Consider the following 20618-nt stretch of genomic DNA (forward strand, 5'->3'; position numbering starts at 1 on the left):
AATATAAGTTGACAGCCCCTTGATGGTCTGCCAAACTGCTACAGCGGACTGCTGGGGTTGCAAATACTTCGAAAAAGTCAATGGGAATTTGTTCCAAGTCTCGTTGGGACATATAATTTCCCATTTTGATAGGAATACAAGGGTGTTCTGATCCTGAAGGACCTTTTTAAGCCCAGCCACATTCTAGGTTAAAATTGTAAGAATTTGATCAAACCTCACAACTTCCTCCCTGTAATTAGTGGTTGTTAGACCTGCCAGTCCTCTGGCTGTCGCCTCCTAATTTTTTCTTCCTTTACCCTCTAATTTTTCTGTCCGCTAGTTTTTTTGGTGTTGACTTAGAGGCACTGGGCACCCCATTATCACTAATTGGTGGTGTGGCGCAAGGTGCTTCCCTAAAATGGAGGGAGGGAGAGAGCTCTTCCAAAAAATGGTGGCCTAAAACTGTCACCTCAGAACCTGGGCCATAGGCTGGCATGAGGAGTTTCAGAACCTTCTGGACCACTCTGGACAGTCAGGGCCCAGGCTATATATAGAGGTGAGTTGCGGCGGCCATTTTAGGTGGGGTAGAAGGTGTGAAGTGAGGTGGTCAGGAGCAAGGCACCTGAGTGGGGAGGTAGGTGCGCTGGAGGGGGGGGGGGGGGGAGAACTGACTGTTCTTAGGGCCTGCTTTTTCTCCCCCCCACAGTTGATACTACCCCCTACCTCGTGACCTAGCCTTGCCTTCAACCTCTAACTCTGAGATCACGTTAACCATCTGTGTTTCCCGCCTAGTCAGGACCCCTGAAGCGAACTGAGTGAGAGAGTGACCTTCACCGACCTTATCCACCATTTCCCTGACTTTGCTTAGCTGAGGCGACCCTGTGAGTGTAGGGGGCGCTGGGTGTCAAACTATTCACCACCCCTCAAACTGTAGGCCTGGCCTTAATTTCTACACCCCGCATTGAGGAGATCCTGAAAGAACTCACCACTGTGGCCTGGGGGCCAGAAAGATTGTCCCTGCTATTGCTGGGGCCCACGGAGAAGCCAGGGGCCCTGTTCCTGACGTCACAGCTGAGTTTGCGTGGTCCCCAGGGCTGAGGAGGCCACTAGAGTTCAGGGAGGGCCTTGTTAGGCCGAGCAGACTAATCGAGGCCGCGTAGGCCTGAAGCCGGTGTCTCCTGTAATCTGACGGGGGCGGACTGTCAAGCGCCGCCCCCGCCGCTTCACCACTCGCTGACTGGGCCACGCCCCCGCAGGCCGCACTGTCACTGGCGGCTGCGGGTGCGCCCTGGCTGTGGTGCATCATCAGTGCGGAGTCTCGAGAGGTGTGACCGACCCGGACATCCCCGGTAAACCTGCACGGCTGACGGAGGATCTTCGCAAGGGCCGGTGAGGCCGAAGTCTGAGGTAAACCCTGGGGAGGAGGGCGGGAGGCCTGCGAGAAGCCCAGTGCACGCCCATCCCCCGGGGAATCCGATCGTCGGGCCAACGTGGCCCTGCAACTACCCCGGCGTGGGGAAGCGGTCAAACCATGGCCCAGTGAATTTGTGCCAGTGTAATACTAAACGTTGGCCCCCAGAGTGGAAATAACTGCCTCCCCAGTCAACATGAGTCCCCTACGGAGGTAGCCAGTTCAATGCTCAGCGCTTGGTCCCCTTGATGAAAAGCATAAGTGAAGCGCTATAGTTAATGACTCTACTCAAAGTACTATGTGATCGGTAAGAGAAACGCTATATTTAAGGTCTCTACCTGAAGTGCTATGTGATCCATAAGTGAAGCGCTACAGTGAATGACTCTACTCAAAGTACTATGTGATTGCCAAGTAAAGCGCTATGTCTAAAGACTCTATTTAAAGTGGTAGGAAATCGCTATGTGAAGTGTTATGTTTAGACACTCTATTTAAGGCGCTATGAAATCGCTATAGGTAGTGCTATATTTAATGTCTCTATCCAAAGCACTATTGAATTGGCGGTACTGTGATTGGTCATCAGGTGGCGTGCTTGATTTCGTAACAGATTTAAAAATGTCTATGCAATGCCAATCTGGTCACAAAGAAATGTTTAGACCCTAATGTGAAGCGGATAAAAGCTAATTAGGGCCATTTGAAAGGAAAGGAAAAGAATGATAAGAGAGAAGATAAAGCTTTTCTAATTTCTCTAAATTCCTTGGTGTCGTGTCGTTTTTAGTGGTGGTACGCTGGAGTGCTGAGTTGAGTGGAATGCATGCACGACATAATAATCCGAAATGAAGCCTTATCACCTGAGCCAAGCTACCAAAGGTCTTTAGGTCCAACAAGTTGGTGTTCAGAGGTGGGATCCTGAGCTTGAGCTTGTGCTTGCGTCCACTTATCAGCAATTCAGTGTGCGCCACGCACCCTACACCGGATTTTTGTTTTTATTGGAGTTTTCTCCAGGTTGTCTCCCTGATTTGATTTCCTGATATTATCACTGTCCTGTGGTGTGGCTTTTTCTTGAAAGAAGGTTCTTCTTACCTTCTGAGTCCTTTTCCGCATTGGTTAGGGCCCCATCTGGCAGGATGGAGTTTGAGCTGGGTAGTCTAGAAGAGTACACTGTGACCCAGTTAAAGGAATTCTGCCAGGAGAGGGGGGTATTTTTCAAGCGGGGAGCAAATAAAGAGGAGCTCCAGACTAGCTTGAGAGCCTGGGTGATGGCCCACCCTAGCGGGGGACAGGAGGAGAAGGGACCAGAACCGGACACCACGGAAGGGACCGAATCACTTTTCCCCCCTGAGAGCAGCAATATGGATGCAGGACCCAGGGCACCTTCAAGGGCCGGTAGTAGCGCTTCAGGGGGAAGCCTGTCTTTGGCTGATTTAGCCGACAGGAGGGAGGAGAGGTGAGGTAATTCAGGATGGAATTAGCCCGCTTGGAGAAGGAGAGGGAAGAGCGGAGGTTCCTTCATGAGCTTCATTTGAAAGAATTGTATCTCAAGGCCCTTCAGTTCGGGGCCCCCGGTAGTCCTGCTGGTGGCAGCGTACAGAAAGAAGTCACCAGGGAACCTAGACCCCACTTGCCAAAGGACGTAGTTGCCAGCTACGGTGTTGGGGACGACATCGCCAAGTGGTTGGCTGCCTATGAGGTCTCCTTACGAGCCCATGGGATCCCGGAAGCTCAGTGGGGGGGGTGGTCTGTACAGGTACATGCCTCCGGTGGGGAGGGATGCTCTTTTAGCACTAGAACAACGGGAGCAGACCAATTACCCCACCATGAGGGTCGCCTTGATTAGGAAGTTTGGGGTGACCCCTGAGAAATACAGGCAGAGATTCCGGGGTAGCCAAAAGCTGGCCAGAATTGGGTGGACTTTCTGGACTACGCCAAAAAGGCTTTGGAGGGCTGGGTTCAGGGCAGTGAGGTGAAAGACTACGAGGGGTTGTATAACCTATTTTTGAGGGAGCACCTCCTCGAGAAAAGTTTTCCGGAGCTGCGTCAACACCTGGTGGACAGCAAGCTGACTAATCCTAGGAAGCTTGCGGAGGAAGCGGACATCTGGGCTTGTACCCGGTGTCTTCAAAAGGAATTGGGGGGAATTCCCAAGGGACTAGCCAGGGCGCTCTCCAGAAGAAAGAGGGGGGAGACAAAAAGAGGGAGTTCCCTAAAGGCCCCCAAAAGAATTCGCAGGGAAAGGGATCAGCATTCCCTCCTAAGGTTGGCCCCCACAAACCCCCTTATCCTGACCGTAGTCAGCAGCCTAGGGTTGTCTGTTGTTATGAGTGTGGCGAGATTGGGCACTACAAGGGGGATACCAAGTGTCCCAAGAGACCACACCCTCCCACTGGAGGAAAGACCCGTGGGGTGGCGAGTGTAGTGCTCGGGGAGGAGTTGCCCCTAGATAAGGGAGGTGAGTGGGCAGGGCTAACATTAGTGTCCCTGGGAGATTGCGAGATGGTTCCTAAGAACCATGTGACCTCGAATGCCACCAAGTACAGGCAATGGGTCACCATCAATGCCCAGAGGGTGGAGGCTCTGAGGGACACAGGAGCCAGCATGACTATGGTAAGGAGTCAGCTGGTATCCCCAGAGCAGGTGGTTCCCAACGTAGTCCACCCGGTTGTGATGGCTGACAACCGAGAAGGTCACTATCCGGTGGCTTAGATTCCCTTTGAGTGGGGAGGGGTTACGGGTCCTCTACGAGTTGCGGTAAGCCCTGCTATGCCGGTCGACTGTCTGTTGGGAAATTACCTTGAACATACGGCCTGGAAGGAGGTCGAGTTCAAGGCTCATATGGAGATGTTGGGTTCGCCAGAGTGGACTTGTGCCAACACGCGGTGCGTGACTGCCCGGAGGGGGAGTTCACAGAGGTTGGAGCCTGGGACAAAGGCCCAACCAGCTGCCAAAAAGGGTAAACGGGGACAGGGGAAGCCTGCCCCGGCATCTGCACCTCGTAAGGTGGATGGGGCAACTGAGGCGGTCCCGGAGTCCACAGAGGGGGATGTGACTTCCCTGGAGGGCTTACCTACCCCTGCAGAATGGCAGGTGGAGGGAGGACCTACCAGGGAGGAGTTTTGTCGGGCCCAGAAGGAGTGCCCCACCCTTGAGGGCTCACGGCGGCAGGCCGAAGCCCAGGCAGTGGGTAACGATTCTGGGAACTTCCACATATACTGGGAAGATGGACTCCTCTATAGCGAACCCAAGGCTCCGGTGCATGGATCATCCCGGGCCTTGGTGGTTCCCCAGAGTTACCGAGCCTTCCTTTTGGAATTGGCTCACGAGATACCATTGGCAGGACACTTGGGACAGGACAAGACCTTTGCTCGGCTTGTCCCTCACTTTTACTGGCCTCAGATGAGGATTACGCCCGACACTTTTTGTAGGACGTGTGTTACCCGCCAAGCTAGTGGGAAAACAGGGGTGAATCTGAAGGCTCCCCTGGAACCACTGCCTGTCGTTGGCACCCCCTTTGAAAGGGTGGGCATCGACATTGTTGGGCCATTGGATCCACCAACGTCTGCCGGTCACAGGTTTATCCTGGTTCTGGTGGATCATGCCACCCGGTACCCAGAGGCTATTCCTCTGAGGACCATTACCACACCTGTGGTGGCACGGGCCCTGATGGGGATTTTCACCCGGATGGGGTTCCCCCAAGGAGGTTGTATCTGACAGAGGTACCAACTTCATGTCAGCATACATGCGGGCTATGTGGAAAGAGTGTGGAGTCACTTACCGGTTCTCCACCCCCTATCACCCCCAGACCAATGGTCTGGTGGAGAGGTTTAACAAAACCTTGAAGGGCATGATCAGAAGTCTGCCCGAGAGCCTGCGGAGGAAATGGGACATCCTCCTGCCTTGTTTGCTGTTCTCCTACAGGGAGGTACCACAGAAGGAAGTGGGCTTCAGCCCCTTTGAGCTGTTGTATGGACACCCTGTTCTTGGACCCCTCAGCCTGGTGAAGGATGGATGGGAAAACACTCCCAGAAAACTTCCCCCTGGATGTGGTGAACTACATGCTGGCCTTTCGTAGCCAAATGGCTAGGTTGTGGAAGCAAGCTTCCGAAAACCTAGAAGCCAGCCAGACTGTCATGAAGGAATGGTATGACCAAAATGCTCACCCGGTGGAGCTGGAGCCTGGCCAGAAGGTGTGGGTCATGGAGCCTGGGGAGCTTAGCGCCCTCCAGGATCGCTGGTCAGGCCCCTTTGAGGTGATTGAGAAGAAGGGCAAGGTCACCTATGTGGTGGATCTTAAGACCCCCAGGTAGCCTCATCGGGTGCTCCATGTCAACCGCCTCAAGCCCCATCAAGAGAGATCAGAGGTCACTTTGATGATGGTGACTGATGGGTCAGAGGAAGAGGAAAGTGAACCTCTCCCTGATCTTTGAGTCCCAAGAGAAGGATGGGTCGGTAGAGGGAGTGATCCTCTCACCATCTCTAACTCCCGAACAGCGGAGAGACTGCCGCCAGGTCCTGGAGCAGTATGCTTCACTGTTCTCACTTATCCCGGGAAGGACTCATCTGTGTACCCATGATGTGGACACAGGGGACAGCCCACCTGTGAAGTCCAAGTCCTACCGTTTGTCGGATAAGGTGAAGGCTAGCATCCATGGTGAAGTCACCAAGATGCTGGAGCTGGGAGTGATTGAACCTTCAAGCAGTCCCTGGTCCAGTCCGGTGGTACTGGTACCTAAAGCTGCCCCACCGGGCACTACCCCAGAACTCAGGTGCTCTGTGGATTACATGGGACTGAACTCTGTGACGAAGACCGATGCTCATCCTATCCCGAGGGCGGATGAGCTCATTGACCGGCTGGGAGCTGCCCAATATCGGAGTACCTTTGACCTTACATCCGGGTACTGGCAGATCTCCCTGACAGATGGAGCAAAGGAAAGGTCAGCCTTCTCCACACCTGAGGGTCACTACCAGTTCTGCGTGATGCCCTTTGGGCTCAAGAACGCCCCTGCCACTTTTCAGCAGCTGGTGAACCAGGTCCTCTCCGGGATGGAGGCTTTCTCGGCTGCTTACCTGGATGACATCGCCGTCTTCAGCAGCAGCTGGGAAGACCATTTGTGTCACCTTCAGGCTGTCCTTCAGGCCCTGCAGCAGGCGGGTCTGATGATTAAGGCTAGCAAATGCCAGATCGGGCAGGGGTCGGTAGTGTACCTCGGTCACTTGGTGGGTCGGGGCAAGGTGCAACCCCTCCAGGCTAAGATCGAAACCATCATGGCCTGGGAACCCCCCCGAAGACTCAGACGGAGGTCCGAGCCTTTCTGGGCCTCACCGGTTACGACCGACGCTTCGTCAAGGGGTATGGTACTATCGTGGCTCCCTTGACTGAGCTTACATCAAAGAAGCACCCTCGACGGGTAATCTGAACCGAGGTGTGTCAACGAGCCTTTGACACCCTGAAACAAGCAATGTGTGCGGCGCCTGTCCTCAGGGCCCCTGACTTCTCCAAAGAATTCATCGTCCAAACGGATGCGTCGGAGCATGCTCAATGAAGAGGGTCTGGACCAACCTGTGGTTTTCCTATCTAGGAGACTACTGCCCCGGGAACAGAGGTGGAGTGCGATTGAGAGGGAGGCTTTTGCGGCGGTGTGGGCTCTGAAGAAGTTGCGGCCATACCGGTTTGGCTCGCACTTCCTGGGTCAGACCGACCACCGACCCCTCAGGTGGCTGATGCAAATGAGGGATGAGAATCCTAAGTTGTTGAGGTGGTCCATCTCCCTACAGGGAATGGACTTTAGGGTGGAACATCGGCCAGGAGTGGACCACGACAATGCTGACGGTCTCTCCAGGTATTTCCGCCTTAGTGAAGAGAACTCCCAAGGGATTGGGTAGCTCTCCCCACTTTCAGCTGGGGGGGACGCGTGTTAGACCTGCCAGTCCTCTGGTTGTCCCCTCCTCATTTTTTCTTCCTTTACCCTCTAATTTTTCTGTCCACTAGTTTTTTTGGTGTTGACTTGGAGGCTCTGGGCACCCCATTATCACTAATTGATGGTGTGGCGCAAGGTGCTTCCCTAAAATGGAGGGAGGGAGAGAGCTCTTCCACAAAATGGTGGCCTAAAACTGTCACCTCAGAAACTGGGCCATAGGCTGGCGTGAGGAGTTCCAGAACCTTCTGGACCACTCTCGACAGTCAGGGCCCAGGCTATATATAGAGGTGAATTGCGGCGGCCATTTTAGGTGGGGTAGAAGGTGTGAAGTGAGGTGGTCAGGAGCAAGGCACCTGAGTGGGGAGGTAGGTGCGCTGGAGGGGGGCGGGGGGGGGGGAGAACTGACTGTTCTTAGGTCCTGCTTTTTCTCCCCCGCAGTTGATACTACCCCCTACCTCGTGACCTAGCCTTGCCTTCAACCTCTAACTCTGGGATCACGTTAACCGTCTGTGTTTCCCGCCTAGTCAGGACCCCTGAAGAGAACTGAGTGAGAGAGTGACCTTCACCGACCTTATCCACCATTTCCCTGACTTTGCTTAGCTGAGGCAACCCTGTGGGAGTAGGGGGCGCTGGGTGTCAAACTATTCACCACCCCTCAAACTGTAGGCCTGGCCTTAATTTCTACACCCCCCATTGAGGAGATCCTGAAAGAACTCACCACTGTGGCCTGGGGGCCAGAAAGATTGTCCCTGCTATTGCTGGGGCCCGCGGAGAAAACCAGGGCCCTGTCGCTGACATCACAGCTGAGTTTGCGTGGCCCCCAGGGCTGAGGAGGCCGCTAGAGTTCAAGGAGGGCCGTGTTAGGCCGAGCAGACTAATCGAGGCTGCGTAGGCCTGAAGCCGGTGTCTCCTGTCATCTGACGGGGGCGGACTGTCAAGCGCCGCCCCCACCGCTTCACCACTCGCTGACTGGGCCGCGCCCCCGCAGGCCGCACTGTCATTGGCGGCTGCGGGTGCGCCCTGGCTGTGGTGCGTCGTCAGTGCGGAGCCTCGAGAGGTGTGACCGACCCGGACATCGCCGGGAAACCTGCACGGCTGACGGAGGATCTTCGCAAGGGCCGGTGAGGTCGAAGTCTGAGGTAAACCCTGGGGAGGAGGGCGGGAGGCCTGGGAGAAGCCCAGTGCACGCCCCTCCCCCGGGGAATCCGATCATCGGGCATGCTTGGCCCTGCAACTACCCCAGCGTGGGGAAGCGGTCGAACCATGGCCCAGTGAATTCGTGCCAGTGTAATACTAAACGTTGGCCCCCAGAGTGGAAATAAATGCCTCGCCAGTCAACATGAGTCCCCTACGGAGGTAGCCAGTTCAATGCTCAGCGCTTGGTCACCTTGATGAAAAGCATAAGTGAAGCGCTATATTTAATGACTCTACTCAAAGTACTATGTGATTGCCAAGTAAAGTGCTATGTCTAAAGACTCTATTTAAAGTGGTAGGAAATCGCTATGTGAAGTGTTATGTTTAGACACTCTATTTAAGGCGCTATGAAATCGCTATAGATAGTGCTATATTTAATGTCTCTATCCAAAGCACTATTGAATTGGCGGTACTGCGAGTGATCATCAGGTGGCGTGCTTGATTTCGTAACAGATTTAAAATGTCTATGCAATGCCAATATGGTCACGAAGAAATGTTTAGACCCTAATGTGAAGCGGATAAAAGCTAATTAGGGCCATTTGAAAGGAAAGGAAAAGAATGATAAGAGAGAAGATAAAGCTTTTCTAATTTCTCTAAATTCCTTGGTGTAGTGTTGTTTTTAGTGGTGGTACGCTGGAGTGCTGAGTTGAGTGGAATGCAAGCACGACATAATACTCCGGAATGAAGCCTTATCCCCTGAGCCAAGCTACCAAAAGGTCTTTAGGTCCAACAGTAGCGATATTAGGAGTATCGATTAGGATCACTCCCCAATAAATGAGGGAGCCAACTACATCTTCTTAGGACTGTAAGAGTCGCGGAATCGCTGTTTAACCTCAGTAATAATGATGTGAATTGCTTCTGGTAATTGTAACATGAGATCATGCACTCCTCATGTGCCCCTTTGAATACTGCAGGCTACTTCATTTCCAAGATTTATTTTATATTGGGAAGCAAATATCGAAGGATATTTTTCTCTGGGTTTTTTGCCCAATATGCTCCCCCATTTTGATAGTAGATTTTTGTGATTGAATACCCGGTTTGATATTTCTATAGTTCTCCAGGTTACCGGTGTGGCCTCTTTTTACAACTTAAGCGAGCATTGGACAAAGTGAATCCGGAGAATGTCTTGAAAAGTTTATGCTGAAAGCAAGGTTATAATGAAAAAGGTGGAGGATGCAACTGTGATTAAGTATATACTCGGGCCCCCTTGCTAAATATTCTAGTGAGAAAATCAGAATATTGGTGTCGGTTTCTTCTGCTTGAGAATCAACAAGGGCGGTGTACTGATCGATCTCTATATCTTCTCTATTATGGTTTTCCCTGGCATTCTAAGTGTTGATGAATTTGCAGCAATGTGGTCTGCAATTTCCAGTCTGGCCTCTAATTTACTTGTACTGAAGACTGAACAAAATCAGAGTCTATCGCTGCAGCCAAAGCGACCCGGCCCCTAATCTGGTCTGTTGTAACATGTAACTGCTTGCTATGCGGACTACTTGAGAGACAGAATGATTGATCAGCGGAAGTGGTTCTCTTGAATTCAAGGTTTCTTTTGGTGGGACACTGTTATCATTTTTACCGTTCTATCGTGCGCAGTAGCTGGACTGATGTCCGGTGTCTGGGATGATAGTTCCCTTGATGTGTTTCCTTTGTTTCGGGAGACAGAATGCATCACCTTAGTGTCTTCCAGGGTGGTTAATGACAGAGGTTCCTCAGTTAAGGGTGGTTAATGACAGATTCCTCAGTTAAGATGTTAGTTGATAAACAAGGTCCGGAAGGGTGATGGGGGGGGAGGTAGCAGACTTCGTGCCACAGATGAACTAACCTGATTTTTTATCAGTTTTAGTCTCTAAGATCGAAGAGACCTGCTTAACAGCAGTTGATCCGAGTGTAATGGTCTTCTGCCTGCACAACTTCTCCTGCTTTTGTGGTTTTTCTTTTCTCTCCTGCTAAGTGGACGTATAGGAGGGTCGTCATCAGGGACAGTGTGCAAGCAACTAGATTGACTGTGCTGGCAAGAGGCAATGTTACCAGTATTAGCTTTTCCTCTATCAGTGCCTTCTGTACTATTGATGGAATCTGCTTTCTCTGTTTCATGAATTATTTGAGGGACGGTAAGCAGTAGTGATTAGGCTCTTACGCCCTCATCAAAACAGTGGTTCACTAGAGATCTCTGTAGCCGTTCTGGGCTTAATGGTGTTTATTAGTTGTTGCAGCAACTTGGGCAGTTAACTTAATTTGTCAATTATTGGAGCGCAATTGCAAAAGGAAGAATTAGGGAGAAGATGCTAAAAGATGGAGTAGATTCTTGTGTTACAGGGAACAGATTAGATTGTCCAAATTGGTAATGCAGATAGCGAGAGATTGTAGAAGGTCGACTTCGAGTTCCAGTCTGTTTGATTGCCAGTTCAAAGCTTGAATTGCTGTTTGTAGCGTTGTGTTAATGAAACTAAGGGAACTAGTCCTTGTTTTATTTTCGAATCAGAAGAATTGGTAGTTAAAACATGATTGCTCAAAGAGTAGCAGTTACTGGATTGGCAAGAGGGGCTTGAATGAAGGAATCCAGAAGGTCAACTTCTGATTTATCAAGAGCAATGCTTTCTGAAAGAATTTGGCAGCCTTCTACACTAGGCAGTTAATCCTTCAAAATCAGGTGTGTTGGTGAGGAAGAAATATTAACTCATTGACAGGCTGATTAGCTGTCTATGTGCGCCCCTGGTGCACTTGTGCTCACATTTCAAATATTTTCCCCTGCCATACTCCAAAAAGGGAAAGAGGCAGTCTCACATGAGTCACACTACCTAATGCTTATTCTCTGTGACCATAATGATTAGCGGTAAAGTCCACAACAGTGGTAGAAGTCAGATTTGTATCTACATCTTTAAAGGAGGAAATACTGGAAGAATCTAGCTGCTTTCAAAAGAAAGTCGTTTTTTAGAGTATTTGTTGCTTACATTGTAAAGATTTGATGGGTTTTGAAGATTGACGCCGACGTATAATTATTTTACTGCAGAAGCTAGAAGGGCTAATATATTTTCTAGAGGCCAATCTCATGGGAAGGTGCCAAAAAAATGTATGCAGGCTATCTATTTTAGTTGTCAAGGATTTTAATTGTCATGGAAAGAAAACAAAACAACAACAAAAAAGGGATATTTCCACACCAAGCTCAAAAACACGCTGAGAAACACAAAGACTTGAGAATGATCAAATTCAAACACCAACTTACCTCCTCGCTCCTTAAACTTAAGCCAGTGCCACCACCACTCTAAAGCCTCAAAGAGCACAAAGGAGCCCTCTCAGGCTTACAGTTAGGATTATAAAAGTTCCAGATTCAAAAATTCAATAAATTCCCGGTCCACAATACACCAATTGTGTGCACACCTTAGACTGCTTAGTCTTCGTTCCCGCCCTCGCAATTGCACCCACCACGCAAACTCTCCCTGCCACACGCATGACTCCCAACTCCCCCAGGAGAAGAGCATAGTGGTAAAGGGCCGGCAGATTGGTCAGGCAAGGGTATAAAAGTCAGGGGTCCTAGAGGTCCAGGGAGAGAGTGAATATCAAATAGCAGCACAAGGCGTAGCAGGGTGGGCCAGGCAGGCAACAGACTAAAGAGTCACTGGGGCACTCAATGAAAGTTACGGTTTAATTCGGCAGCACAAAAAGCCTACCGCAGCTTCGCAACACAGTGACGGAGCAGTGAAGCTGTAGAGCGAAAGTGGCTGGAATTGAAGTGACAGCAGTTTCAGCAGTCCAGGATCCACGGAAAAACACGTCCTATAGCGCGGATGTGTCGCCTCCCAATAAAGTTTAAGTGAACCCCTGGAGATAGTTTTATCTATCACTGCAATCACACTTTTTTTGCACTCTGCCCCTCATTCACCTCCTTTCACCTCTCATCTTTGAGAAAACACCTCAGCTCCTCCCCACTGCGGAGTCGTAGCCCACACCTTGGACCTTTCAGTCCAGGTGTGAGGAGGGAACCCAAACGATGAAGCCTGTCACGAAATGGTGAGTGAGGGTTCTTGTCCTGAAAGGAGATGTGTCCTGCAGGGGCAAATACTTCACAACTACAACATCTTCCACAGGTCCTCATGCAGCTAGGCTGTTCAGCTCTTTCCAGGCAGGCTCTTCTCTGCAAGATCTTGTCCAATAACCCCCTTCCGCAACAGACGGTTTTTCTTGAGTCTTCCAAAAGGATTCTTGTTCCGTACTCAATCCACAGTCTGGCAGAATGGTGGTATTCAGGGCGACTAACCCTGAATCACAGCTCCTCTCAAGTGTACATATTCCTTCACACATATCCTAATCATGTTTAAATAAATGTTTAAGGGACACATGGAAAAATTTTGATGTGGTGCTGACCCTCTACCCCCACTGAAGACAGGCAAAAAAAGACTATGCCTTTATTAGGAATCCTGCTGTCACTACCTTAGATCTCCCCATTAGGACCTCATGTACCTACGTAAAAGTGGTGTCTCTTGATTGTCCTGAGACAGCGTCTTCTGATTTCTTGGGGTTGTTGCACCTACACTGCAGTGTTGCACTGGGGCTCATGTAAAAGTGTCTCTTGATTTTCTTGTACCATAATTTTAAACACTGGGTGGATCCCATAAGCCCATGTATGAATGCGATAGCTTGATCATCTTATGTAGGAGCATCTCTGCTGGAGTGCACCATGTATGAACGATGTGCGTCGATTTGCATTGAGTCATGTGCTTTCTTAGCCTAGGCTACACCTGCTTTAAAAGCACAACGGGGACAGCTCACCCCTCAGTGACCATAACAAATAATGATGGTAAGAATAGTAGGGGAAATGTTGGCAAATGTGGTTCTGTTTCCCACATCTTTCTGATTCATGCCATGGTTAAGACCAGCCACACATTTACTACTGCATGTTTGCAGCAAGCCTCTGAACCTCATACACAGCTACAAATAACTTCCAACAGAGGCCACAATACGAAACGCACTCAACTAGCCATGCATTATAACCTAAGTAGATGCTTACTTGAACACCCCAAAAGAACTTTGAGACATCATTAGGGGTAGAAAAGTTGTATATAAATGCTACAATATAACATAGTACTCTGCAAAGCCATTACCAAAGCAAATTCTGTAGCTATGGGAATTATCCAGTGACCACAATATGGCGTTGCATTAAAAACTGGTAGGAAGTCCACTTAGTTAACTATTTCCAACAAAGGAACGAGTCTTAACAAATGAACATTTATTCTAACAAGTATACAAAGCGAGCAAACTAAGGTAGATTCATTCTAACCACATTTTGAGACTGAAAATCTGCGTACTATGTTCTACCCAACTTTACCCCATCATTGCCATTCACTTAATACAAAGTTTCTATTAAGAGAAAGGCATAGTGCAGTGATTATTGGAGCCACAGGCGGTTTTGTGACTGTGGACTCCTCAAGAGTGGTATATTTGTTGTTTCCTGACACAATAAGTGACTGTTTGATCCGTATTCCTGGTAATGCAGTACGACTGTGGTACACCACACAAGGTGAATTTGATTAAACACATTATAGTTGAATACTCAGAACCAACATGACATGTATTATTTAGGAAAAGTTACAATTTGTATAGCTCTAGGTCTTGTTCGTCCCAAAATTTAGTCCTGTAGCCATTGTAACAATAGCTTTTATAAACACCTTTTGATGTAACAAATGTATTGTATTGCAATTGCATTTATATAGCTCTTACTACCCCTGATGAGGCATTCAGCTGAATTGTGCAGTACTACTGGAAACCAACGTTGGTGGTTAGTGGAGTACATTATTGGTAATTAGGATGAGCCTAGTGCTTTCAAGGAAGTAATGCCATGCATTTTCTTGAGATAAACGTATTTAGATGACAGTAGGGGCTTTATGGCATCGTACAGGTTAATCAAAAGATGAAGAGAGGGACTGGACTAGACTAGGAATTATTGGATTTCTGAGTGAAGAGGTTTTTTTTGCAGTGTTATAAAGAGCGAACTCGACCCTAAGGCCAGTTACATTACACAAGGACACATTTTTTCCCCCAGGCACGGGGAGAGTAAGTGAATTTCCAATAATCACAGGATGTCAAGCTGATGAACAAGTTCCCGGATCCAAAGTCAGCAGGTCTGGCTGTTGAAAGGGGCGTACTTAACACCTTACTTATTCTGCAATGTAGATTTCATGATTGGGCAGAAAGGCCAGGAGCAGCAGGGGGAACGGGGAGACAACAAACACTTGATGTGCTATAATCAAGCAAGTGAAAGCAGAGCCATGGTACTTGGCATCCTGGTTTTCAGGCTCAGCTTAGCCCACAAAGGTCGATGGAGCAGGGGGCGAGAGGGAGTGTAAATGGGGCTAAGGCCCTCTCCGCCCAATGGCATACCTGCCATTTCAAACAAAAGTCTCACTGTGTGAGGAGGGGTGGGCCTCGTGCCAAGAAGTACCCAAGAGGCACTTTTACCCAGCCTGCTCCCAAGCCTCCTTCAAAACACAACTTTCTGTGGCGGATGCCATGGGATGTTTTCCCACCCCCTAATAGACTCTGCATTTCAAAGCCTCGGAAAATGTTCTGGAAATTTACAGTGGTTTTCAGCTCGTTTTCCCTGCCACCATGCGATATTGGCTCCCAACCGGGTGACTATATGATGGGAGCCGATATAGTGTGTCACACGGTGGCACAGTGCGAGTTGGAGGTCTGCAATGGGTGTTGTGCGTCTGATGCTCTGGACATATATCTGGATCGGAGAGCAAATTCTCAAGGTTGTAGTGTTTTTGTTATGTTATGTTATGTTATGTTATGTTATGTTAAAATGGGACTTTTATAGCGCAACAGCTACTCCAAAGGAGTGTCCTGGCGCTTTGTGCTCCAGACCTAAAGAAAGAACTGGAAAACATAACAGTAAAAAGACAGGAGCCTAAAAGAGGAAGCGGACTAACCAGAGAACAGCCAAGTTTTTAAGTCCTTCCTGAAGCCAAGCAAGTTCGAGGTAGTCCGCAAGGACACCGGTAGAGAGTTCCATAGCTGGGGGGCAAGGAATCTAAAGGACCGGCCGCCTAGACGAGCCCTTTTGATACGTGGTACCCGAGCCAGAGCCAATGTTTCCGACCTGAGGGATCGTGTAGGTCGGTAGAAGTCCAGCCTCTTCTGGAGATATTTTGCACCATTACCATGCAGGGCCTTATGGGCTAGGGTCATGGCCTTGAACAGTATCCTCTTCCGTACAGGAAGCCAATGGAGGGATAGAAGAAGGTTAGAGGCACTAGTGCGACGATGCAAAGGCCCCATTTTACTCCTGGGCTAATTCTGGTGCAGTTTGACACAGGGAGGTTAGTAAGGGGCATTCAGATTTACAAATTAATACCAATTCATCATTGTGCGCCTACATTAGCATGCTTATTCTTTAAGGTGGCCACAAGTAACCTTTCTTATGTATTGCTACCTAGTGACTTACTAAGCCAGAGCTGGAAAGCGACAACACAATGATAGACTTGCCTGTCGAGAGCACCGCTGGTGGGCATGCTCCGCGCGAAGCCCCGGACTCCAGTGTGCTGGAAGTAGGGAATACTGAAGATGTTGGCCGCAATGACCGCCACGGAGTCGGAGGGGTTCACGAAGAATCCATTCTTGCCAAGGATCATGTTCCGATCCTAAAAGACAAATGTGCACATCAACCTTTCGACCGAGGATGATTCACCAGAAATTCTTTGACATCTCAAAATCGGAATTCCAAGATAACACATTTTTTATATTTTCTTACCGCCAAGTTCAAAGAGGTGCTTCAATTGCATTGATATATCCATATTGTAACACTTCCCATGCTTTTATATTCATTTTATTACTCGAATTATTCAAAAAAACAACTTTCAGTTGATATTTCCAATAAAACCCTGCAGCCACTAGTCTGGAAGACAATCGCCTTATGTGTTTAGATGAGGTTGGGACCAGTCTCAGGTTCAGCAGAGACGCCCATCCTAAGACATCAGGACTTACCGCATGCCCAGAAGCTACTATCTAAATACAAGTACTATACTGCATAGGACACTTCCAGCATATAATAAAAATTGTATGCAATAGATTCCTGTATAAAATGTCTGCAGCATGCATAAACACTGCGTCCAGTAGATAGCATGCAAACACAAGTCTGCTGGGTCGGCAAAAAAACAGGGAAAATTATCAGTAAATACTCCTCCATCCAAAATCAGGTGATAAATCATGAAAGCATACAATAATGCATTACATTTCATGCAACATATCCACAGACGCACACCACCGCCAACCACAACGTAATGCATATTACATCCAAACCCCATTCACATAGGCCCCCACCCGGCCCCACATGCCACACAATCCATTGAAACCAAGCAAGGCCATTAAGATAACTGGCTTCAAGGACACAAACATAATTATGTTCAGTAAACCAGTTTTTACACAAACTAAAGCTGAAACTCTGTTTCAATCAGCATTGGAAAAATTAATAGGTCTGGCCTTGGCAAGCCTTTGAGAGAGTAACATTTGTTTCAGTTTTTATTGCAAGCATATGACACAAAAATAAACATGCCACTGGCAAAATGGGATTGCCATGTGCTTGCAATAAAAAAAATTCAACTAAAAAATACATTAGACGGTGAATATAATTTTAAAGTGTCAGTGTTTAAGCTAGCAGGTGTACTAAGTACAGGTACAGAAAAACTTGTTTAATTTTAATGTCCAGAACCGGAAACGATACCTAAGTGGCACAAAGAATAAAGTACTATCGGTCTGGAGTTACTGTAAATTGAAAACAGTATAGACAGAACTGGAGGACTTAAAAATAATGACTAAAGAACGGAAAGTAACAAGGCATTGGCAAAGCATAAGCCCGCCAGTTCTGGCACTGAAGTGCACTTTTTTTTAGGCGGGTGTGCACATGTGACCTGGAGAAATGCAGTGCTAGACAGCCAATAGCTGAAGTAGGCTCACCCAATACCTCATACTGTATGCTGCAGCGGGCAAAAGTAAAAACGGATACATGGTTGTTCTTAATACAACATTTCTAATTGTGGTCCACCCCCATCTTAGAAATACAATTTTTTGTGATGCAAATTGCCGATTGATACCGAATCCAAATTTGTGGGAAAGGTTAGTGGAAAGTCAAATGGAGTCTTGGATCTTCTACGTACAAGATGACCACAAAAAATGGCTGATATGGACAAACACAATGGCAACTGACCTGCAGAAGCATTTGCATTTCGGGACAGAAGGGCTGGATTCCATTACAACTAAGAACTCCTGGTAATAACCCACTTCTTAGCATGTAGAACAACAATGCACTGGGTGGGTGAACCACTGGGCCTTGGAATTGTCATCAACAGTCAGTCTTAGGCGCCTGACCAAGACATACCAGAACGTATATTCAAGGCAACGTGGAGCTGGCATATGTTGTAGTTCACTGAACTACTCAGCTTCATGAATGTGCTAGAATTAAGATAAGGTCATACTACGAGCACTCTTATTACAGGCTGTATTCAAATTTTCCACTTACAGACCAAATTTGTATACCCAAAATGTATTGCTATTTTTTTGTTTTTTTGTTAAAGGACAGGTTTGTTTCTACGGCATGCCTTCTTAAACAAAGATCGCCACCCCAAATGGCAGAAAATTTAATGAAATGCACAAACAGGGAAAGGTTTCAAATCATGAGGCAAGGAAAAATAGTGACAGAGTAGAACTGGAGTACATGCAGCATAAGAGGCTTGCCATTAATGAAAAAAGATGTTCGGGTTTTTGAAAAATAAAATTCCCCAAAAACTATTATTATATATATATATATATATATATATATATATATATATATATATATATATGTATGTATATAAAAAAAAGTTTGCTTGAAACATATTCCAGTAAATAAAGAATGTAGAATAAGTTACACACTGTTCACTAAATTACAGACGAGCGACGTCTGCTCTGTATTGCTGAACATTCCCCGGATCAAACTTTGTGTTGTGTTTTTCACTGTCTCATGTTGATAGCTATTTTAAGAACTTTAAAAGGAAAGAGTAACAAAGGGAGTGTGGCAGGCATGGTTGAGTCAAAACGTATTACACTGCATGTGCTTTGGTGCTTATGCGTCTCTACACAATGATCACTTCTTTAAGCACATTAATTGAGGTATTGTGATTTCATGGATTAGACTTTTTTTTCTTTTACTGAGGCCATGGGGCAGAACACTGACATCCAAATTCATTTTATAGGGTTATATGTACATGAAGAGTGCCAGAGTCCATGCTGTAGTAATGTCACCGAAATCATCAGGGTTCTGAACCACTTCATTCCACAATATTCCTTCTTCCCCTACCCGGTTAAGTGAGCGAGTATGTCCCACGATCAACTCCAGTCATTTGGTAGCTGGGGAGCTGTCAAGTCTTATTCTCAAGTAAGCGTTAAACAATATGGATAAACACTTGATTTGAACACTCACTTTCCAAATATACTGGGTAAACTTCTAAAGGTCTGGGAGACTCTTCTGACGGGGAGACCATGAACTGTAGCCAAGAGAACTCTGTGAGGAGTCAAAAGTTGTTGTTTGCCCCCATCAGTCGGTGTGTGCCCAGTAGAACCTCGCTGAAAACAAAGTGCAGTAGTAATTGAATGCATTTGTATTTTTGCAGGTTACAGAGGGGAAGGGGCGCACAACTGCGTCTATATTGCCACTTGTACTAGGGCTATATGTAAGAAGCTGGCTTTTTATGTGACGTATCAATCTGATATACCATAAAGAGACGACGGATTCCCTTACTAGAGGACAGGGGCTTACTATGCAATCACAAAATGCTCTATTAGAGGGTTGTGAGGTCGAGCAGACTTCAGCTTAACACAGAAGAGTGCATGACATTCACAAAATACACACACGCACCGGTCAATGAATGATAACTCAAGAAAGAGATCCACAACAATTTATAAAAATAGCAAGTATCTTTAGATAGGTTTAGGCATCAGAGAAAACTCGTTCAGGTAAATACGTTTTTAAATATAAATTCTTTTCACTTTAAAAAGTGGACACAGTGCAAATTCGGGGTTCTGCAATGTTATCCTATGAAAGTAACAACAAGTTCTGCAAACAGGCACAGTACTTCGTCTTACAGAACCAATCTCCAAGAGTAAAGGTGAGTGGTGGGCAAGGTCCAAGGCAACACCAACAGTACACCACCAGCGGCATGAGGGCGGCCGGGAGCAGGGTGCAAATCAGAATCAGGAGCCCAAAGTGTTTCAATGCGGGATCGGTCTCTGTAAAAAGAGGCTATAGGTTCTGAGTACAAAGCCAGTCAGGCTGAACCAGCAAGTGGTCTCAGGCCTTGCGATGCTCCAGAACGGTGGGGGTAAGCATTGGTCCTATTCTCCAAGGTTCAGGAGCAGCAGGTATAGAGGTGTCTAAGCGTTGGGTTTTTCCTTCCTGGAGTAGTCACGGTAGAGGGGGCCTGTGTGCAGAGGCAGCAGGCAATGTCGGGGAGTCCAGGAGGGGTGAAACAGCGATCGGCTTGAGCTCTGGAGGGCTGGGGAACCTTGTTGGCACCATTGGCCCACTTCAACTCAGGCCGGAGGCAATGGGTGCAGTGGTTGCTTCAGGTGTGGGATGTTGGTAGTTCCGGAGGCCTCAGTCTATTCCTTTGGAGTTTCTTCAGAACAGGCTTGCCGTTCACGTGATGTTTGAGTCTTTTTTTGAAGGCAGACAGTCCATCTCCACCCCCCAAAATTTCTAGAGTAAACAGGATGAGTCAACTTTGGTGCAGTTTGACAAGAGCTGCAGACAGGCCAATGGGGCTGGGGAGACGTCAGGTGCACTCTTCAGTCCCCTCTCCTTTTGCGGCTCTTCCGTGTCCTCTCTCTTCTTGGGTCATCAGGATCTGCCTCTCTTGTGCCCGTGGCGCCCCTAAATACCTTTAAAGTAACTTTAGGGTTGTGAGAGGGAGTGCCAGATAGTAGCTAATGGGCTATTTACCGTTAGGATGACTACACCCTTGTATGACCACCTCCGTTGGGAAGTGGGCACACACCGGACCCGGGCTGATTAATTATTTTCAAGACAAGATGGAGAAATCTGAAGAGACATCACCAGTCCCACTCTAGGGGTGGAGCTGACTGAATGTGGG

The 20618-nt window shown here is 47.9% G+C and overlaps 1 protein-coding gene across 2 annotated transcripts in view; it reads right to left on the reverse strand.

Moving 5' to 3' along the window:
• Positions 1–20618, reverse strand: part of PGM1 (phosphoglucomutase 1) — a 277935-nt gene that overhangs the window by 88085 nt on the left and 169232 nt on the right. For both annotated transcript variants that reach the window (XM_085602392.1, XM_085602391.1), the window contains exon 6: positions 15982–16136. In XM_085602392.1, coding sequence (XP_085458518.1) covers positions 15982–16136 — 155 coding nt within the window. The remainder of the gene's footprint in view (positions 1–15981; positions 16137–20618) is intronic.

Source organism: Triturus cristatus, chromosome 4_2 (assembly GCF_964204655.1).
Source record: "Triturus cristatus chromosome 4_2, aTriCri1.1, whole genome shotgun sequence".
Classification (NCBI taxonomy): domain Eukaryota; kingdom Metazoa; phylum Chordata; class Amphibia; order Caudata; family Salamandridae; genus Triturus; species Triturus cristatus.